We start from the raw sequence: 22,161 nt of genomic DNA on the forward strand, positions 1-22,161 counted from the left end.
CCTGCAAATCAGTGATCTCATGTAAATAAACATATGTTACTAACAGAATGACCAACTTTCATATACAAAATTGCCACTACTTTTAAAAATATATCCTTACAAATTTCAAAGTGAGTATGGATGCAATGCGTAACGTAATGTATTAGCTTTATTATGTTCAAATTACTGAAACAATTAAACTTCACCACTTTGTGAAGAGAGAAAGGAAAATTGTATAAATATAATAAAATTGTTCTTCAAACAAATAACGTTGGCTCACGTGTAAACAAGTGAAGTACGTGTGCGCATTCCCGCCCTTGTTGATTCGTTCTGATAGCAGATGTGTTTGTAGTTAAGCCAAAATTAAATCATAATTAAAACTAAAACATTGTGAAAAATTCAGTTTATTTGTTATAATCACGTGTTTTCAGTTTAAAAAGAGAAGAAATGGACCAAAAAGTATCCGTTTCAAAGGTAAAGTAGCCTACTGGAATAGGTTATTGCAAAAAAAAAAATCTGTAAACATTGTGCATGTTTGTAGGACATTAATCATGACAAATCTATGTAAACAAAGTACTGTTCATTGTAAGTAAATGTTTATATTTTGTCTTCTTAAATATATTAAGTGAGGAATAACGGTTTATATAGCCCTGTCTCGAAATTAAATTAGTTTTTATGTACTTGTGCCAATTTGATAGATTGTTTATATTTAATGTAGCCTATTTGAGGTTAGTTTCTGAATGTAATCTGGAGTACAAAAACGTTAGTACCCATACTGAAATATGTTGAAGGTCTATGAACATATGTAAGTTCTTCATTGACGATGTAGGTTTGGATTTAAAAAGAATTCTCTTATAATTATTTTGCAAACGATGTAGCAACTGTGTTGAATTTTGGATTGAGGAAATACAATGCGTTGTTGCTAGTGTACATTCTGTATGGCTGTGTTAGCTACTATAAACATACAAGAGCTTGTTTGGCCAGCATTTTAAGTGTAAGAATGGATGTATACAAAATAATAATATAATCGAACGTCATAACTGTTACGTTCAGTTGGTCCAGCAGCTAACAGAATTTAGTCAAAGTCTGAAATTTAGTTGTATGTTGACGCAGAACTTAATTCTAAAGTGTATTTACATACTTCCCTGTTTTTTCAGGGCTGCTTTGTCCATAAACCTCACAGTCGTAGTAGCAAGAAGCTAAAGAAACAGCAGCCATTTGCAAACAATCAGCCATGGCATGAAGCATACAAAAATTTGTGGTCAACGGTTGAAGAAAACTTGGAGGTATAAAAGTTGCAATTATCTGCCATTTACATATTCCGATATCCTAAATCCATGAGATATTGCTGTCAGTGAAAACTCGTTATGTTTCTTGATTTTACCAACAAATTTATGATAGCTGTTGAGTGCATGAACAGTGTGTTGTTTATTGGGAGTCATGGTTTCGAGTAAATTATTTACAAATGAGAGTTTACATGAAATTAGTTCCGTAATATTATTGTAGTAATAATTTTTAAAGAATAAATTTATATATAGACAATTTAATTATGATTGAAATAATTTCTACAAAAGGTTTCATTGATTGAATTTAAGAAATAAACATTGCTCTTGCCTCTTTATAATTAATTATTTTATAATTTTATTTCATTTTGCTTTACTCGTATATAATAGGGCCTATATACATTCACATTGAAGATTTTAGATAAACTGATACAATTATTGGGTGAAACTAGCGTACAATTCTGATGATTTGCAGCATGCTATTTCAGAATTAGTAACTTAAGAGTACAGAAAATTCAAGTGAAAAACCTTATTACAGACTAGTACTGACAACGTCACAAAACAAAAAATCACCAGCCTTTGCCCAGCATTTTACCAAAAAGCGTGCACAGATTTGTATATGGAAGATATAACAAAAGCCTAAACTAACCCAATCCATATGCAAGGCATAACGTAAGTGTACACTAGCATGAAACTTTCATAATGTCACCGAAGTTATGTTGGTATTACTGAGGAGAGAGCTCTAAACACTTGAAGGTGTATAAGCGGAGTACGAGGAACTATTTCTGCATTAGTTTAGTCAATTATTGGCGATATTGCTTTGTGTTTTTCTTCAACTTCCATGACGATTATATGTGAAACTGTAGGTCACTGATGGCATGATCTGTTTTCTGTTTAGATCCACATGCCCCATGTTCAGTTTTGAATGTGAGCAACTGGCACTTATTTTTATGTTCACTATGGTTTGTTTGCTGAGCCTAACCAAAGACACATGATTTTACTGATTTGATCATTTGTGGTACTTTCGAATTTTGTGGAGAAATCATTGCAATAAGTGAAAGTCTCAGGAATCTTCTATGCCACATCAGTAAATTTAAGAATGCAGTTAGGCTATATTGTCAGACTCCAAAGCAGCTATTCTATCAATAGTCTCTAAATACACACCTTCATCTCAAACAGCAGAAATAACTAAAATGCTCTCTCAATTAATATCATTCAATAAAAGAATTGTATTCCAATGGATACCATCCCATTGTGGAATCCTGGGAAACGAGAATGCGGATGCTTTAGCAAAGAAGGGCAGCACTGCTACTTACAGACCTGTTACTAAATCTACGTATTACTCTGTGAAGAGATTTATTAAATCTACATACTTAGACTTCAACAAACAAAATTTGATAACACAATCCCAAGGGAAAAAATGGAACTCTCTGCATCAAAATCCACAGTTAATTCCCGGTTTACCACGAAAATCGTCTGTAGCTGCATTTAGATTGGCAACAGGCCATGATTGTTTGACCGAACACCTGCATAGAATTGGAATATATCAGTCCCCTAACTGTCCATTGTGCAAGTCAAACCAAGAAATGGATTCGGAACACCTCAAAATCTGTGCTTCAGTGGCTGGTCATGATAATATCTTTGAAAAATATTGGAGTGCAAGAGGTCAAATGACTTTATTGTCAAACGCCTGGCATTAGAAAGCAACAATTTTCGAATGTTTCAGTTTCGCACTTGGTGTTTTAGTGTTTTTTTTATTTTATATTTTTAATTATGTACGTTTTTAAAAACATGTATTATTTTGTCACGTGAATAAGAAAATATTGAGTTTACCTGTTAATCCTGAGAAGGTATCGTTGAGGAAGTTCCTGGGATTGTGACCAATTGGCCAGACATTTATTCATGCAGTAATGAACAACATAACAATACTGTTGTCCAACTAAATTCTGTACGAAAATGAGTTTCATGAACAAATTTGTAATGCTCTGTTGTAACATTCATTTCGCCCTTAAATATAAAAAAATTAAATTGTGTTTGGTTGTAATAAAAACATGGATAATATTTATTTCTTGTTTTTAATACATAGCTGCATTCATTTGTTGACAAAACAAAAGAACATTACCCAGTGTCAACAACAATCATGGCCAACATCGTTTATCCACAGTCCAGTATATACAGTCACGAAGCTCAATATGTAGGGAATATGCATCCATAGATAGTTGCTAACCACTAGAATCGCTACTATCGCCTCATCGCACACAATGTGAAACAGTACTGTCACAGTCAATTATTCCTAATACTCTCATCAACTCAAGCTTCGTGACTGTATACTAGACTGTGGTTTATCTATGCTGTGAGGATTAAGCTCGTTCCATGCTGATGACCTCGTGGATATATAGAAACAAGTACCGGAAGCTCCCGTTCAAAATTGATCATATTGTAGCATGTATAAAGGTAGGCGCTCACTTACCAGAACAGATTCGTTTGGCACATTCGGATTTTTATTCTTCACATTATTTTAAATGAATCGTCCATCACCCACTTGGCCGCTAATATACCGAACCTACTCTATGAATTGCCATCCTGTGCACGTGTTTTCTAAGGGTACAGTGCCTCTCCAGTAAACCTATATCATTCTTGAAGCTAGTCAGTTCAGAGCCAGAATCTAATTTGATATGCTAGTAAAGGATCGTTCAGCCATTTTCTTATTTTTTGTTAGTTTTTAATATTTTCTTTGTAAGTCTTTTAAGAAGGATAGAACGTGAATTATCATAAATGTTGAACTCACATTTAATTGGTGTTATGACTTGTTTAACTTTGCAGGAACTACGAGAAGATTTATTTTCAAAGATCTTGAAAAACTTGATACTTTATATTCAGAAATGTCACACGAATAGAATATCTAGCAACAGTGCAAATGAAATTCCATCAGCAACATTACTCACAGGTAGTCATTTTGATTTTTTTTCATATCTTTCTTTCTCTGTTTTCTTTGTTCTTTCTTTCTTACTTTCTTTGTTCTTTTCACTGCTGTGGAGTAACGGTTAGTGTGTGAAATCCTGGTTGGGACAAGTTACCTCTTCGGTTTTTTCCTGAGATTTTCCTTGAAGCGCTTGAAGCAGAATTGCTGCATGACTTTCGGTGTTGGACCTTGCCTCATTTCGCATAATTAATTTTAACGTCATTTATCATATTTCTGTAGTTTCAGGAGATGCAGAAGATGTAGTACTGTGGTTTGCACGGAGATCACATCTCTGTATGCATCCCAGGGAATGGAGGGGTATTCTAAATGGACTCTTGTTGGACTCTTGTTGGACCTGGTGATGTATAGCTGAATCACGATACCAATAGGAACGCGATCTTCAGGTCAATATATGAGAGTCATTTCATAAATAATGTACAGGTTGGCAGAACTGTGAAATGGATGACACAACACCAATGAAAATTACGTCAGTTGCAGTTGAAGGATTGAGGAAGAAGCACGTGTGTTCGTTTCGTCCATAGCATACTTTGTGTTTAGGTGTACCGTTTATATTTTGGCACATCTTTCTTTTCCTTTCTATTTCTTTTACATTTTTCTATCTTTATAGTTTTCTCTGTTAATTTTAATTATTCTAACTCTTCATAGATGGCTTGTAGTTTTTTCTTTCTGATCTAGTTCTTCTTACTTCTCGTAGATGGCTTTCCTCTCATCTTTCTGTTTTTTTTTTTGTATGGCTCTGGTTCTGTTCCTATAATGAGTTGATACCGAGGGAGCAGTTATTATTTTATCGAGGGAGCAGTCATTAGTTTATAATAGCGCTTGCTGATTGGTTAAGACGGTGGCGTGAGTTAAATTTGGTCTGTGAAGCAAGTTTCATTTCGATAGTAGCGTCAGTCTAGTGGATGGACTCGTGGAGGTCGGATGTGTGAAGGGCCGGAGCTTCTATGTGGGCCGGGGATCGAACTGGGTTCGATAAGTCCACTAAAAGCTGCATAGTCCACGGTGTTGCGGGAACCTGCGAGTGAATAGCAGAAGATATTAGTTTGGTTTATGGACTCATGGAGGTCGGATATGTGCCGGCAAGTGAGGGTGTTGTGAAGGGTACGAGCTGCTACGTAGGCTGGGGATCGAACCGGGTTCGATAAGTCTACCAGAAGCTGTATAGTACACGGTGTGCGGGAACCTGCGAGTGAATTGCAGAAGATATTCGGGTGGAATTTAGCTGCGAGTTTTGGGATGTACTTATTAGCTTGAGCTGCTTTCATTTTCCTGACTGACTTGCTTTCAGTCAACTCTGGTAAAATACTGGTCGGTATTTTTATTTCAGTGGATCGTTTTTCTAGCTGTGATATAACTAAAAGCCTACCTCAATATACAATCAGTTCAGTGAGTTAGTTTTGGCTTATGTTTAATCTAGTTATTGCAGTAGAACGAATTTAAAAGGTATGGAATTCACGACGAAGGCACCCATTGTTGTGTGACTTTTGAGGGGTGACCAATTTGTATGTAATGGCTATGTCTGTGCTGAGTGATGGTTATGTCAAGGTTGTATGGCAAGATGGATGCCAGCGTGGGGAAGTACCTACCTATGTAAGGTAATTAGCTGGATTTGGTCTACGCTACACTGTTAGCAAGATATTTTCTGTGCTACGAATTTATTTGCTTGTTCTAATAAATAGTTGTGTTTTATATGGTGAGTGTGTGTTATCACTTGACTACCTCGACACTCTGATTACCTTCCTGATCATAACGATTCATGGCAGGGTTAGTTTATTATTTAATTGTCTTGTTTTCCAACTAACAAGTTTAGACAATTATAAAAAAGGAAGGCCGAGAGCGCCTCAGTGGTAGCAGATTTGCGTGGTTATGATCAGCATTTGGAATCTCAAAGCCGAGGTATTTGGGTTTGTGTTGTTTGGTTGCTTTTTATGTTTGAAGATGGATGCTGGAATGGTGGACTGGCGCGCCTTCCGTAAAGATGAGTTGCTATATGAATAATCGGTCGCGTTTGGCAGTTCCTTTCAGGGTTGGAGATGAGGTGTTTTTGCTTGACCATCCTATTAGTAGCCGGGAAAAAGGGTTTTCCAGCAAATTGGCATACAGATATAAAGGACCTTTCCGTGTTTTGTCTTTCGACTCACCGGTCACTGTGAAATTAAGTGGGCCTAAGGGGGACCTTCTCCGCGCCCACGTTTCGCAGCTGAAGAAAGCGGTGGCGGGGGAGCGCCACCAGCCAAGTGGTTAGGGGTTTTTCCCCGTGTGTTATACCCGTGTTGTCGCCAGGTTAAGAATAGCTCCACTGCAGCCCATGCATGAAGTAGAAGTCTTCTCAAATGGGCACCTTTTCTCCCTAAGGGAACCATAAAAGGGGGAAAAGGTAAGGTTAGGTTAGGTTCGGTTAGGCTGTTTGAGTCTGGTCTGCTTAGTTTGGTCGTCCCGGGGTCTTTATTGTGAAGGACAGCCAAACGACACGGCAGACAGTATTTGGTGATCAGATCAGAACTAGCTTGGGTTCTGATAACTCTGTTATTACAGAGCTGTATGCCTAAATGTCTCATTTGAGCATTTAGTGAGCTAAATGTTGTTTTCATAGTAAGGTACAGTTACCCTTAAAAAGAATGAGACGATTCTTGGTTGTCGGAAGTTAAAGTTCTACAGCGCGGTTCACTCGATATCGACGTATAACGATAAGTACCATGAGAAATAGAACAAGAATTGTTACAAGGACCACAACAAGGACAAGGATCAGAATAAGGATCACGAAGAAGACAGCCATTTAAGGCCATGACTTCACAACATAGCTCGGGTAATAAAATATCATTGCTTCTCTGTACCGAATGGCAAATGCCTGCTATCGGATCTACATTCTGGACTGCTGCTGTCACTGTCTTGTCTCGGTAGCTCATATAGTAGCGTGTCGGTTCCACCATATAACCGGAACGTTTCATGTTCGATCCCAGGTAAAACTTTTTTTTTTATTCTTCAGAGTTCCTCGACTGTATAATTTGTCGAAAAATATGGAATAATTTATGCCAAATTTTTGGGTCTACAAGTGGGCTGAACCTCGTCAAAAAATAAATAAATCTTACTTGGAAGTTAAAAGTATTCTTCCTGAAACAAAATTCATAAAAAAACAAAAAGAGACCTGTTAATTTAAAATCTTGTCCACATACCATCATACATTTCTCCAATCGAAATCCACTCGATTGGTAGCGAAGGCAAGACGGTTGACAGCTTGTGCTTCCCCCAATATTTCCATTTGCGCAGCCCTCCGGCTCCTAATACCGCGGTTCCTCAACCTGCTGATCACAGTCTGTGAAGAACCGGGAAAGTTAGATGCTGCTCTTATTTCGTTAGCAAACCGAAAGGGGTCCAGTCGAACTGTCTCGAATAAGAGAGCATCCTCTTCCAATGAAGAAATCCGCGGACGCCCAGGAATAGGGCGATTTTCGACCTCCCCTGAATCTTGGTAACGATGAACACACCTCGCGGCTGTACTTCCAGGAACACCGACCAAACGGCCAGCAGATCTAGCCACATATCCAGCTTCAACTAGAGCTATAACTCGCTGTCTCATGTCACGTCGGTTCGCCATTACGATGAGAAATGAGGGATAATGATAATACTTTAGTGTAGACAATGACTATTTTACGTGATATAGAATTATTGAAATAAGGGCATCTTGCACAGTAAGAGTTAATAAATCAACCCTAAATTAAATATTTAAATAACAGGATATAACAGAAGTCCAATTATTGTTGCGAAACTAATCAAATTAAATCTAATTACATTAAGTAAACAAATCCCAAGCTATGACACCACATTGCTACAGCTAAATTCTAGGTTATTAACATAAGCCTTAAATAGGTCCGTGCTTATGCGTTGGACGACAAAACCAAACATCGAAAGTTCGAATCTTGCCGAGGAATGTAACTTCTTACTTTTTATAACGTAAATCAGACTTCTAACTACAATCATTCATATTTCTTACATTATTTATTAATATTTATAGCCAACATTGAATTTGTAAAGAAAAGACTTTAGAAATCTCATATGGAATTTGTGATCTGTAGTGACGGAACTTTTCCGTAAAAGTAAATTAAATTCACTCCTTGAAACTGGAAACCTTAGTCGTAGAGTCGTTTTCACACCAGCATACAAGATGAAGTAGCACAGCCATTGATAAAAGTTTTGTACACAGAATTAGACTGAATTCCTATTCGACAGAACCTATAATCAATGGCTTGTCTGAACATGATAAACAAATCCTAAGTGTTTCCAATGTCACTGAACAATTTCAAAATATTAATTTAAAAACTAAAAAAGGGTCGTAAATGCTGTATCTAGTGACTACTTACATTTATGTCTACAAAATGAATCTTGGAAAAACGTATATGATACTGATACTACTGATATTAAGAGTAAATGTATTGTATTTTTCACTTAATTTCAGAATCACTTCAGTGGATGTTCTCCACTCAATGTGAAAAAATTCAAAAGTAAAAACATGTAGATAACGCAGGGACTTCAAAATCTCATGTACTAAAAAGAAGAATCTCTATGTAATGAGTTGCAATGTAATGATCCTCATGTTCTTAAATACTACAAGAAGTACAGTGTAATTTATCAAAAATTATGAAAGAGGGAAATAGAATACATTTGGATAGAAAAGTACAAAATTCAGATAATGCAATTAAAGCTATTCGGAATATAATTAAAGTTAAACTTGTAGATATCCTAAGAAAGAAAATATTTTTTCATTAAAACCAGTGATTATAAAGTAGAGGATCCCAAATCTATTGCAAATTCTTTTAACGTCTTATAGTATATAGTACAGAAATATTATTGACAAATTAAACATTCAAGGTTTTGCAAAAGATACTGCAATTTGTTACTTAACACATGCATTTAATAATTAATCTGAGGACTTTGTAAAACTCTATTTCAACATTATTTAGCAATTTCAAAGTTATTTAGACAAAAAAAATCGTTGTGTAGACTAGGAATCGAACTCGCACTCTTCTACACGACACGCAGAAGTCTTAGCGTCCGAGCTATTGAAACTACACGAAAGCGTTCCTTTCTTTGCGGATGTCAATCTAGTCATGAAGGTCCATTGTCGCTTTAACTACAAGATTTATGTATATATTTACCTTTTATTTACGTAATACTATCATATTTTTTGCAGTTTTTGAAGTGAATTTCGGAACGATGCTAGTAACAAACCAAATAGCCTGAATTTAAGTAACTCAATATTCGTTATCTTGTGTATCAGTGCTCTGGTCTCTGATCATGCGCAGTGTCTTGCATCTGAGACTTAGGAATACTCAATCGTCTCATCCTTTTCTAGGGAAACTGTACATTGCACCAAACGGTGGTACTTACTAAAACTGCCCAGTGAAAGTTTGCATAAGAATGTATTATGAGTGGACGGTGCGATGAGTACTGTGTGCTAAACTGTTGTATCACGAAGGAGTGTGCTAATTTTCATTTTCATGAATGGACATTGAAAGCAGATGTAGTTGTGCGTATCATCAAGAGGAAGTGATAAAATGGCTGAAAAGACTATTATACCAGAAATGGTCATATGTGAAGCAAGTAACAGACATTATCTAAAAGTTTGTATTTTTCAAGTGATTTCTTTTTTTTCAAGTTTATCTTATTCACTTTAACATTGTTGTATTATTACGCATTTCTACGTTTTTGGGTTATGTATTATCATGTGTGTTTTTAGTTCTAGGTTGGCTTTTATGTATCATCACAGCTCGCACTAATTATTTTGGGGTCGTTTATTCGCGAAATTTATCTTTTCCGTTTCCTCTTCTCACTTCATTTGTCTTATCTTCTTCTTTATCATGTCCCTTTCTCTTCTGTAGCTTACTTTCTTTCTAATTTCCTTTCTCTACTTGGAGTTTCTCTTCTTTTTTTCTGTTGCTTTAAGATGTTGCTGTTTAGTTTTGGCACAGATGCATCGATTACGTTTGTAGTGGATTATTCCACTGAGTGTGCCAAGGGTGGAAGCTCGCTGTGACTATTACCCAGAGGTCTGTGGATCGAAGAAATTGGTTGATTGGGGTGACTGCGACGGACTGCGGTCATTCTAAAGGGCTAAGTGGGTCGCGGGGGAGTACGGTGAGGATACTGCCTCTACCCGTGGACACTTGGTGCCTAAACGATTTATGCTCGACCGTCTGGATGGTTTCAGCAGTGGCGTCAATGCTGGTTGTGCACTTGGAACATACTGTACCTAGTGGCTTGTTATGGGACATAGCTGGGGATGAGTTCCCTTTTTGGTAGCCACCTACTCCTCGCAGCGACTTCAGACCTAGTGTTGGCGCTGTTCAGGAACTGCGCCAATTTTGGGGGGGGAGTCTGTGCCGTTTATATTTCGGCACATCTTTCTTTTCCTTTCTATTTCTTTTACATTTTTCTGTCTTTATATTTTTCTCTGTTAGTTTTAATTATTCTGACTCTTCATAGATGGCTTGTAGTTTTTTCTTTCCGATCTAGTTCTTCTTACTTCTCGTAGATGGCTTTCCTCTCATCTTTCTGTTTTTTTTTTTTTTTTTTTTTTTGTATGGCTCTGGTTCTGTTCCTATAACCTGTAATGAGTTGATACAGAGGGAGCAGTTATTATTTTATCGAGGGAGCGGTCAATAGTTTATAATAGTGCTTGCTGATTGGTTAAGACGGTGGCGTGAGTTAAATTTGGTCTGTGAAGCAAGTTTCATTTCGATAGTAGCGTCAGTCTAGTGGATGGACTCGTGGAGGTCGGATGTGTGAAGGGCCGGAGCTTCTATGTGGGCCGGGGATCGAACTGGGTTCGATAAGTCCACTAGAAGCTGCATAGTCCACGGTGTTGCGGGAACCTGCGAGTGAATAGCAGAAGATATTAGTCTGGTTTATGGACTCATGTAGGTCGGATGTGTGCCGGCAAGTGAGGGTGTTGTGAAGGGTACGAGCTGCTACGTAGGCCGGGGATCGAACCGGGTTCGATAAGTCTACCAGAAACTTTATAATACACGGTGTGCGGGAACCTGCGAGTGAATTGCAGAAGATATTCGGGTGGAATTTAGCGGCGAGTTTTGGGATGTACTTATTAGCTTGAGCTGCTTTCATTTTCCTGACTGACTTGCTTTCAGTCAACTCTGGTAAAATACTGGTCGGTATTTTTATTTCAGTGGATCGTTTTTCTAGCTGTGATATAACTAAAAGCCTACCTCAATATACAATCAGTTCAGTGAGTTAGTTTTGGCTTATGTTTAATCTAGTTATTGCAGTAGAACGAATTTAAAAGGTATGGAATTCACGACGAAGGCACCCATTGTTGTGTGACTTTTGAGGGGTGACCAATTTGTATGTAATGGCTATGTCTGTGCTGAGTGATGGTTATGTCAAGGTTGTATGGCAAGATGGATGCCAGCGTGGGGAAGTACCTACCTATGTAAGGTAATTAGCTGGATTTGGTCTACGCTACACTGTTAGCAAGATATTTTCTGTGCTACTAATTTATTTGCTTGTTCTAATAAATAGTTGTGTTTTATATGGTGAGTGTGTGTTATCACTTGACTACCTCGACACGCTGATTACCTTCCTGATCATAACGATTCATGGCAGGGTTAGTTTATTATTTAATTGTCTTGTTTTCCAACTAACAAGTTTAGACGATTAGATAAAAAGAAAGGCCGAGGGCGCCTCATAGGTAAATCAGTCAATCAATCAATCAATCTTTTTAATGTATCCAGCTGTTTGCTGACAACATATAGTCCACTGTAGTCTATTCACTTGTTGTTTTGCATGAGAAATGAGGGGTATTTTAATCAGTGTTCATTATAGATGCCTGTTGCTAGTAGCCAGAGTTGGGGTGTAGTCAATATATACTGCAGGGCTGTGTCTTCTGCAACTGGTACTGATGATTTTAATGTACTTCTTCTGTGGTTTATGGATGGACAGTATAGAAGAATGTGTTCCAGATCTTCATCATGATTATTACACCACAGACAAGTAGGATTATCAGAAATGTGAAATCGGTGTAGGTACAATTGTGTGACAATGTGACCTGTTCTGGCTCTTGTTAAAAATGTTTGAACATGTCTGGGCAAGTTTTTGTACATTTCCAGGTCATTTGGTTTCTTTTGTACAGACTGTAAAATTTTTCCTTTGTCAGAAGAGAGCCAATTGTTGATCCATAGGTTTGTAAAATGAGACTTAGAGAGATAGAAATGGAGCCTACATGTGTCTCTGGTACTATGATAATTGAAGATCAAAGATCGAATCTTTATGTGGCAAAATCTCACAGAAATCCCCAGCAGAGCTGAGTTTGTGATGAGCTTACAGTGGACCGTAGTACAGTTTCTCGTTGGACTACTTGTTTTCATGTCAGCTTAGACGATGGTGCAGGACCAGGAAGGCCAAAGACATCAACACATGAACAAAGTGTAAAACTTGTGGCTGATGTTATTAAAGAAAGTCATCGAGTGACACGTGAGAAATTTTCAGTATCTACGGGGATTTCACCAAATTCAGTATTCTGTATTTTGAGAAGAATTTGAAGAAGAGAAAAATTTCTGCGCGATGGATCCCTCACTGCTAGACTGCTGAACTGAAGCAGAAACACCTGCACATTGCAAACGTGCTGACAGGACCATCACGAAAACGAGTAGCCCAATGAGAAACTGTATTACGGTCCACTGTAAGTCCACCACAAACTCCACACAAAGCACTATGGAAATGTGCATTTCTGTGGAGGAAATTTTGCCATGTAAAGATTCGAGCTTTGATCTTCAATCGTCACAACAGCTGAGACACGTGTAGACTCCATTTCTAGCTCTCATTGCCTAAACAAAGAGTATGCTATGGACGAAACGAACACACGTGCTTCTTCCTCAATCCTTCAACTGCAACTGACGTAATTTTCATTGGTGTTGCGTCATCCACTTTACAGTTCTGCCAGCCTGTGCATCATTTATGAAATGACCCTCTTAGGATGTAACAGGACATAGTACCGTGACTTGCATACAGTTGGCATTGATCTGAGGAAGCTACTGAAATCCCAGCCACCAGGGTAGGATAGCTGAATTGTTCAATGGCACCAAACAATGAATCACAATACTTAAAGGAATATGGTCCTAAGGATTTCAACAATCATCCTGCAGTAAGGAGGTCGACACAATACACCTCAAGCTGCAGTGCAAGTCTTCGGGCCTTCAGAAAGAGAAGAAAATAGTCTTTCTTTCTGCTTGAAAGAAATATTTGCCTACATGCATTTTTATTTATTGATTCCAGGAAAGCATATCTTCAAATAAATAGATCAGTTGTATGGGATATATTAAAATTTTATTTATTACTCATTGCACGAATAATTACCGATTTCGAGAGAAGCTTTGGCGCTGCGTTATACGATATGCTTTAGTTAACGTACTGGTCGCCGGAATTCATTCGTGCAACAAATAATATTTATTTGTTTCTTTCTTTCTTTTTTGTTTGTTTGTTTGTTTATTTATTTACTTATTTATTTCTTTATTTGTGTATTTGTTTATTTATATATTTATTTACTTACCTACGTACTTAATTACTTACCTGCATAATTATTTACTTAAGTGCTTATTTATTTATATATATATTTATTTATTTATTTACTTACCTACTTACTTACCTTCTTACCTACATAATTACTTATTTATTTATTTATTTATTTATTTACTTATTTGTTACTTACCTACCTACCTATTTATTTATTTGTTTGTTTATTTATTTATTCTGGAGGAGTTAAGGCCTCTCTTCCACACCACCAGAAATGTAACTACAACTACAAGGAAAAATATGCATAATTATCGTACAAATTAATCTATTCTTAATCTAATAAATTGTGACAAAATGAAAATAAAAAAAAAACAGTTGCACATACAAGTAGAAAATAATAGAAATTAGTCTGTCATATTAAGAAATGATACAAAAAAACATAAAACAGAGACATAGATGGGAGGATAATATTAAAATGGATTTGAGGGAGATGGAATATGATGGTAGAGAATGAATTAATCTTGCTCAGGATAAGGACTGATGGCGGGCTTATGTGAGGGCGGCAATGAACCTGCGGGTTCCTTAAAAGCCATAAATAAGATTTGTTTTTCTTATCTTATTGTGGTAAATGTTTTAATCTGAGTGCCATTTACTTGTCCTGTTCCGTGCAAAACTTCGTCTTCTTGAGTATATGACAGCTACAGTCACAGAAAATTACTTTGTGTTTGCAGGTGTTAACATTCCGGATCACGATGCGCTCTTTGCAACACTCTCTAGTCAGTTGCGTCAGAAGGTGACGCCACATGTGGCAACACTGCAGCTGCGAAACTGTGCTACAATCCGGTCCACAGTTGAGCACTTGGTTCTCCAGTTCATGTCCCGTAAAGATGGCAACATGAGTTTAGAGGTAATGATCAACTTGTATGCTGGTTTGAAAGAGAACTGTGTTTTTATGTCCTGTGACATAAAATCTTAATATGGCAGGTGAAGACAACCACTGAAACAGATTTCGAATGTCCTTTAGCACTTTAAGCAATCTCACTTCATATTAGACCTCTGCAATCTCTTGAAAATGGCTGACATAGCTCACCGATCAGTCCTTGGTTGTGAAGAAGGCAGCCAGGAAATGATACACTCGAATGCATGCAGTCGAGAATTTATAACCGGTCGGTTGAAACATTTCCTCAGTCGGCTGTGAGCGCTTGAGGTCTTTGCATTATAGTTACATCATCTTTTATTTATTTATTTATTCATTCTGGTGTAGTTAAGGCCATCAGGCCTTCTCTTCCACAACACCAGGAATACAAATACAATAATAGAAATAAACAGAAAAAAATACACTATATACAAAGTAAAGCTACACAAGAAATAAAGAGAGAGAGAAAAAAAACACTATAAACAAAGTAAAAGCCACACAAAAATATACACAGGTTGCAGTCACACAAACTTTAAATGAGTGATTAAGTATCATAATTAATTGTGTCCTAACTAATTAACTAACATAAACAAGAAACTTGCAATTTTAATCTAGAGTAAAAAGGTACAAGAAAATAAAAACACAAATCAATACTTCTAGCAATACCTAAAAACATTACCTAAGACAAAATTTTCCAATTTAATTTTGAATTGTGATAAAGCCTGGCAGTCCCTGACGTCATTAGGTAATGAATTCCAGAGGCGAGGTATTTCTACAGTATAGGAAGATGAGTATAAAGACGTTCTATGATGAGGGATAGAAAGAAGTGCTTGATGTCGGTTTCGAAGAGTTGTAAGAAATTGAAAGCGCGATAACAGATAATTTGGAGTAGAAGTATGCATGATTCTAAACAGAAGAGACAGTAAATGTATTGTTCTTCGTTCCTTCAGACGCACCCATGAAAGTAACTGGAGGGAAAGTGTTATATGGTCAAATTTACGAGTATTGCAGATGAATCGTATGCACACATTATGAACATGTTGTAGTCTCTCAGCTCTCTTTTAATGCCTGATACCCAAAACAGTCTACCTGAGAAGGTTACCATTTTGTTTTTATTTCAGATAGCACGAAAATTAGGAAGTATTTGAACATTTAAACAAGGACACATAATTTTTAAATAACACAATTCTTTAAATGAAATAATCTTTTTTATTATCAGTAATGTTATTCAGCATCCATCTTGTCGAACTCATTATATTGGTAACGAAAATGTTTAATGTAGCTTATTAAATATGTGATGGCATAAAAAGAATAGAGATTTTGTGATGCGTGTCAAATTTCTTCAAAAGCAGACATAATCTATTTCAGTCACAGTATTTAATAAAAATAAACCAAATCTACGTGTTCACTTTGCTTAACATTTTTACAATAGAGTATATGAATGCTGGGTTGCAAGAAAACTGATCTATGAATAATGTATTCCTCCATTAGTTAGTGGACCTTTAAAGTTAGTGAATTGTCGGGTTGCAGAACAGGAAGTTAACTGGCCCCTAGTTATTGGATAGTTAACCAAACATCTTTGGATTTCACTGCTAGACTGGTTAGAGGCATTGCTTTTATTGTTGTCAAAATTTGCAATAAATATACACTAATACCAACCAGAAAGAAATCGGAGACAGAAGTTTTAGTGAGAAAGATAAATATTCCTATTTGTTATAAGAATAGTGCACGAGTGATTGATTTTATAGAAAATAAAAAGACAAACTGCAGGACACATAACCTCATCGTCAGACGATGAATTAGAGTCTGTAACAAAGAAATAAATAATAACTTCACTATTCGAAGAATTAATGAATAAATAATGAATGAGTAATCAAATTACTGTATATCGATGGCTAAGAAGAGATACCTCTATCTACAAAAATGGTAATTTAGTTTAACTACATTATTACTATTTATATTAACTACATTATTTTTGTGTTCACAAAATTGGACAGTGTATTAATATTTTGTTGTCAAATAGAAGATCTTGTAAAATAGAAACATAGGTACAGTATAAGAAGTTGGTCTGTTTTGAGAAAATAATTTCGAAAAGTTTTTTATTATTTACCTGCAGTCCACACCGTGGAGTAACAGTCAGCGTGTCTGGCTGCAAAACCAGGTGGTCCGGGTTCGAATCCCAGTCGGGGCAAGTTACTGGTTGAGGTTTTTTTCCGGGGTTTTCCCCTCAACCCAATACGAGCAAATGCTTGGTAACTTTCGGTGCTGGACCCCGGACTCATTTCATTTCATTCAGATGCTAAATAACCTAGATGTTGATACAGCATCGTAAAATGACCCAATAAAAAAAAAATTTACCTGCAAATGTACAGATACGAGGTATCACTTCTTAGCTGTTGATAAGCAATACTACAGTGAAACTTGTGTAATTCGAATCTGAAGGGCATAAGAAAAAATTCGAATTATGGAAAAATTCGAATTAAAAAAATGGTACTGCAGAAGGCAAACTACTGGTGTACTGTATGTACTATGTATTACTATAACATTTCAAGACAACAGGGTATTATAATACAAGAATTAAAAAAATGGTACTGCAGAAGGCAAACTACAGGTGTACTGTATGTACTATGTATTACTATAACATTTCAAGACAACAGGGTATTATAATACAAGAAAATATAGTGCTGTATAATGATAGGCCTATTACATAGATACAGTACGGTACAGTAATTAGTAAACATTTATGCACAACACATACAGTAGTTAAAAAACATACCTTACTAGGCCTTTGTTAAGTAGGATGTGATTTTAGTCTGCTTCTTTTTATTGATTTGCTGGGTTACTGTAAAGTCCTCCAGTTTATTTAATGCATCAAACAGAGAACCATGCACATTTTGGTGTCCCTGAATGAATCTTCTTAGCTCTCGGAAGTGAAAGATCGGGGTTTCAGAGTTTGTGAAAAGCAATGCACAGTGACTGTTTTATCTGAGTACGGTAACTGTACTTTCGAGGTGAATGACACTCCAAGGGTTGTCAACCCGCACTGGGACCACTTTCTCCGAAAAGGAGATACAATGCATTCCCGGTTCCAGTCTCCAACCCCTATGGTCAGGTCAATTTGTTACAGTACTGGCTCGTTCCGCCTTTGCCACATTTCACTGTAAAACTCATGTCCATTCTGGATTTTTTTTTTCGAATTAAACAAAATTATGTTCGAACAAAAGACGATATTTATGCACTGTTTCCATAGGAAATTCAAGGGGACAAAGGAAAATTTCGAAATAAAGAATAATTCGAATTAAAAACGTTCGAATTACACAAGTTTCACTGTATTATAATATCATGTATATAGGTCTATTATACAAAATATCGCATGCCTGAATCTCACACAGGTAACATTCATGACTCTCAGTCAGTCATTCTTAATGAAATGCAGAGCTCTATTGCATATGGCAGTCCTTACAATTGTTTAGCTTTATTTCCATTTTCTGAATGTTTTGATTTAACATTTTACTTGTTGTTTCCAGGATGAAGATCTGCTGGATAGACCGAAGAACCACATAAAGAAGAGTGATTGTAATTTCCCTACTTTATCAGCGTGGTACAATGAACAAGTTAGATTAAAAAGTCCAAGTAGAAGTCCACGAAAAAAGTTGAAAAACAGCCAGAGTGTAGAAGGAAACAAGAACCCTCTGCTGGTTGTCGTGATTCCCAATGTGGAAGGGTTCTCTTCACAAGTTCTTCAAAACTTGATTTTAATAGCAAGGTTAGTATCCTGGGAGGTTCAGGGAGTGCGTTCTGATCGCTTTATCATGCCTTTACTAAATCAACACTAAAATTGTATAGTGTGAACAAAAGTTACTTTTTGAAAGTCATTTTTCTATTCATTGTTATGTGAAGATAATTTCTCTAAGTAATAATCGAAAAAAAAAAAAATTTCAAAATGGTGTTTTATAAAATGCGGTGATAAATTTAACGACAATGGCAGAAAATATGGTAATATCACATGAATGCAATCTTTCTCAGTTACAGAATTAAGTAAAAACACTTTCAATCCATTACACATAATATATACTTCACAGTAACCTCATTCTCAGAGATTCTGTATAAAATGTGTATAAAGGATGAACCGTAAGTAATGTTGTTTCCTAATGCCAGGCGTTTGACAATAAAGTCATTTGACCTCTTGCACTCCAATATTTTTCAAAGATATTGTCATGGTCAGCCACTGAAGCACAGATTTGGAGGTGTTCCGAATCCATTTCTTGGTTTGAGTTGCACAATGGGCAGTTAGGGGACTGATATATTCCAACTCTATGCAGGTGTTTGGCCAAACAATCATGGCCTGTTGCCAATCTAAACGCAGCTACAGACGATTTTCGTGGTAAATCGGGAATTAACTGTGGATTTTGATGCAGAGAGTTCCATTTTTTCCCCTTGAGATTGTGTTATCAAATTTTGTTTGTTGAAGTCTAAGTATGTAGATTTAATAAATCTTTTCACAGAGTAATATGTAGATTTAGTAACAGGTCTGTAAGTAGCAGTGCTGCCTTTCTTTGCTAAAGCATCCACATTCTCGTTTCCCAGGATTCCACAATGGGATAGTATCCATTGGAATACAATTCTTTTATTGAGTGTTATTAATTGAGAGAGCATTTTAGTTATTTCTGCTGTTTGAGATGAAGGTGTGTGTCTAAAGACTATTGATAGAAATCTGACATTATAACTGCATTCTTAAATTTATGGCTGTGGCATAGAAGATTCCTGAGACTTTCACTTATTGCAATGATTTCTGCATCAAAACTTGTTGTTCCATATCCAAGAGATCTATAAACTGAGAAGAGACAGCACGTAACACCTGCACCAGACCTTGTTCCCTGGAAATCAAAGATCCATCGGTGTATAAATGAAGCCAGTTTTGAGGAGGGTACCTAATATTAATTGTCTCTAAAGACAATTGTTTCAGTATTTCAGTGTCAGTAATGTTAGCTGGTTATTCTTTGAGATATTTCAAATAAAAAAATCTAATACAATTTTGCTCCTTTTCGAGATAAAAATTGTTCTATATGAAACATTTCATAGCGTGTTTTGGGAGAGTCATTGATTTAATTCCCAATATGCTCAGTCAGTTTAAGAGAGCAGTGTATTATGATAATAAATGATTGAAAGAATTTTAGTTTTGTCCTTTAAATACGCAGCAATTTAATCCAAACAAATGTAACTTTTGATTCTGAAATGGAATTTTAAAATGTTGCATTTGTTTCGATCAAATTTTTGCATTTTTAAAGGACAAAACTAAAATTCTTTCAGTCATTTATTATCATAATGTAGTGCTCTGTTAAAATGACTGAGATATTGGGAATTAAATCAATGGCTTTCCCAAAACATGCTATTTAATGTTTCATATAAAGTAATTTTTATTTTGAAAATGAAGCAGAAACGAGCAAAATTGTATTTAGCTTTTTGTTTCAAATATCTCAAAGAATACTTTTAGTTGCATTTTAGATTTTGATATTCAGTTTTCCTACATTATTCTACAATGGCCTTCATTTCATTAAAATAATCTGATAACACTATTTTTGTGTCTGTAACTGCTTACAATTGCATCGCAAGTGCAAACCATTTGCTGGCCACACATACTCCAGTAATTGTAGAACAATACAGACACAAGTGCTCATTTGTTGATATTCGTGTTTGCAGTGGATATGTTAAGTCTCTTCCATTGGTGTTTGTGTTTGGAGTGGCGACAGCTGTCTGCGCCCTTCACCGCAGCCTACCTTATCACGTGTCATCGAAACTCTGCAATGAAGTGTTTCATTCCGAACCTTCCATTACATACCTGAACCAAGTTATAGACAAGGTAAGTCAGATGCAATTATCCACTTATATAGTTTACACCAACTTCATTAGCTTTTTGTCCCATCTGTATGTACAGATTGGAGCGAGTCCGAGATTGGAAGAACAGTAAGATGCTGGGTAACTTTCGGTGTTGGACCCCGGACTCATTTCACCAGCATTATCACCTTCATCTCATTCAGACGCTAAATAACCTAGATGTTGATAAAGCGTCGTGAAATAACCTACTTAAAAAAAAAAAGAACAGTAAGATGATTCTATCCTCACAGATTTCACTGAACAGACAGTATGCATTGCAAGGCTTTTTGAACTGAAACTGAAATTCTCAAACACATGCTTCTAGAATGATTAATTAAATCTGTTCAGAAACAAATTCAGGGACATACGCAAGAGGGAGGGGTTTACTGGGTTTGAAACCCCCTGTCGTGAACTTTAAAAAAATTACATATATTTCAATATATTTTATTGTTTCTATGGATTTTCCTGTTATTTAAAGTAAAGTGTCTTACCTATGACAAACTGTACAAATAACTGTTGACTATATATAGCCTATATTTGTATATATATATATACTGGGGCGGCCGGGTAGCTCAGTTGGTAGAGCAGCTGGCTACGGACTGGAAGGTCCGGGGTTCGATCCCAGGTGGTGACAGGATTTTTTCTCGTTGCCAAACTTTCAGAACGGCCCCGAGGTTCACTCAGCCTCCTATAAAATTGAGTACCGGGTCTTTCCCGGGGGTAAAAGGCGGTCAGAGCGTGGTGCCAACCACACCACCTCATTCTAGTGCCGAGGTCATGGAAAGCATGGGGCTCTACCTCCATGCCCCCCAAGTGCCTTCATGGCATATTACGGGGATACCTTTACCTTTTATATATATATATATATACTGTATATATATCAACTCCAATGAAGAAACCATATATTAACGATTCCAAAATTTTTAACAATGCTAACAGAAATACCGATATGCAGGGGATGTTGTGAAATCATTTTCATGCTTGAGAATTGAAGCAGAAGCTGTATCATGGTCTATGGTTATACATTAAAATAACTGTTTCACTGTCATTGTTTGATTTGCTCATTCCTTTTGTGTGAAGAGTTGTATTTTGGCAACATTTTTAAGCTGATTTTTTTTCTTAATAAAATATTTTTTGGATATATTTGTAACGACATGAGAATTCTAAGCTGTGTGGACACTACATCTTTTATTTCTTTGTTTAACATAATATCAGTGTACTGTACTTGATAATGTCGGTTCCGGACAATTGGCCACAGAAAAGTGGTAACTGGGACAATTGGCCACAGAAAATTGGTAATAGGGACAATTCGCCACATATAGACAATTTGCCACAATTGAGTGGAACTGTGCCTCAATTCTGAATTTTCTTCAACATTATATTGGCTGCACCAATCCTTCGGTCTGAAGCCGTCTCTAGAAAAACTGGGCTAAGTGAAAAAGACAACCTGCTAACTTAATTCCGTCAAATTCACTTTTGATTACATTTATAACAGTTACTTCGTAATCAATAGATATGAATCTTGGGTTTAATTGATTTTCAAAATGTCGCCCGACTTCTCGTTTCAATACTCGAAAGAGTGTGTCATACGCCTCCCTAGTTTT

The 22,161-nt window shown here is 36.4% G+C and overlaps 1 protein-coding gene across 2 annotated transcripts in view; it reads left to right on the top strand.

The window, feature by feature from the left end:
- Window positions 1–291: 291 nt before the first annotated feature.
- Orc3 (origin recognition complex subunit 3) overlaps window positions 292–22,161 on the top strand; it is a 42,835-nt gene continuing 20,965 nt past the window's right edge. The window contains exons 1-6 of one of the 2 annotated variants that reach the window (XM_069832823.1): window positions 292–453; window positions 1,137–1,265; window positions 4,086–4,209; window positions 14,499–14,674; window positions 18,211–18,449; window positions 20,384–20,543. In XM_069832823.1, coding sequence (XP_069688924.1) covers window positions 427–453; window positions 1,137–1,265; window positions 4,086–4,209; window positions 14,499–14,674; window positions 18,211–18,449; window positions 20,384–20,543 — 855 coding nt within the window. In that variant the 5' untranslated portion in view covers window positions 292–426. Of the gene's footprint in view, window positions 454–543; window positions 565–1,136; window positions 1,266–4,085; window positions 4,210–14,498; window positions 14,675–18,210; window positions 18,450–20,383; window positions 20,544–22,161 lie in introns of those variants that run through there. The other variant, XM_069832824.1, reaches the window with a different exon arrangement.

Source organism: Periplaneta americana, chromosome 8 (assembly GCF_040183065.1).
Source record: "Periplaneta americana isolate PAMFEO1 chromosome 8, P.americana_PAMFEO1_priV1, whole genome shotgun sequence".
NCBI classification, from domain to species: Eukaryota; Metazoa; Arthropoda; class Insecta; order Blattodea; family Blattidae; genus Periplaneta; species Periplaneta americana.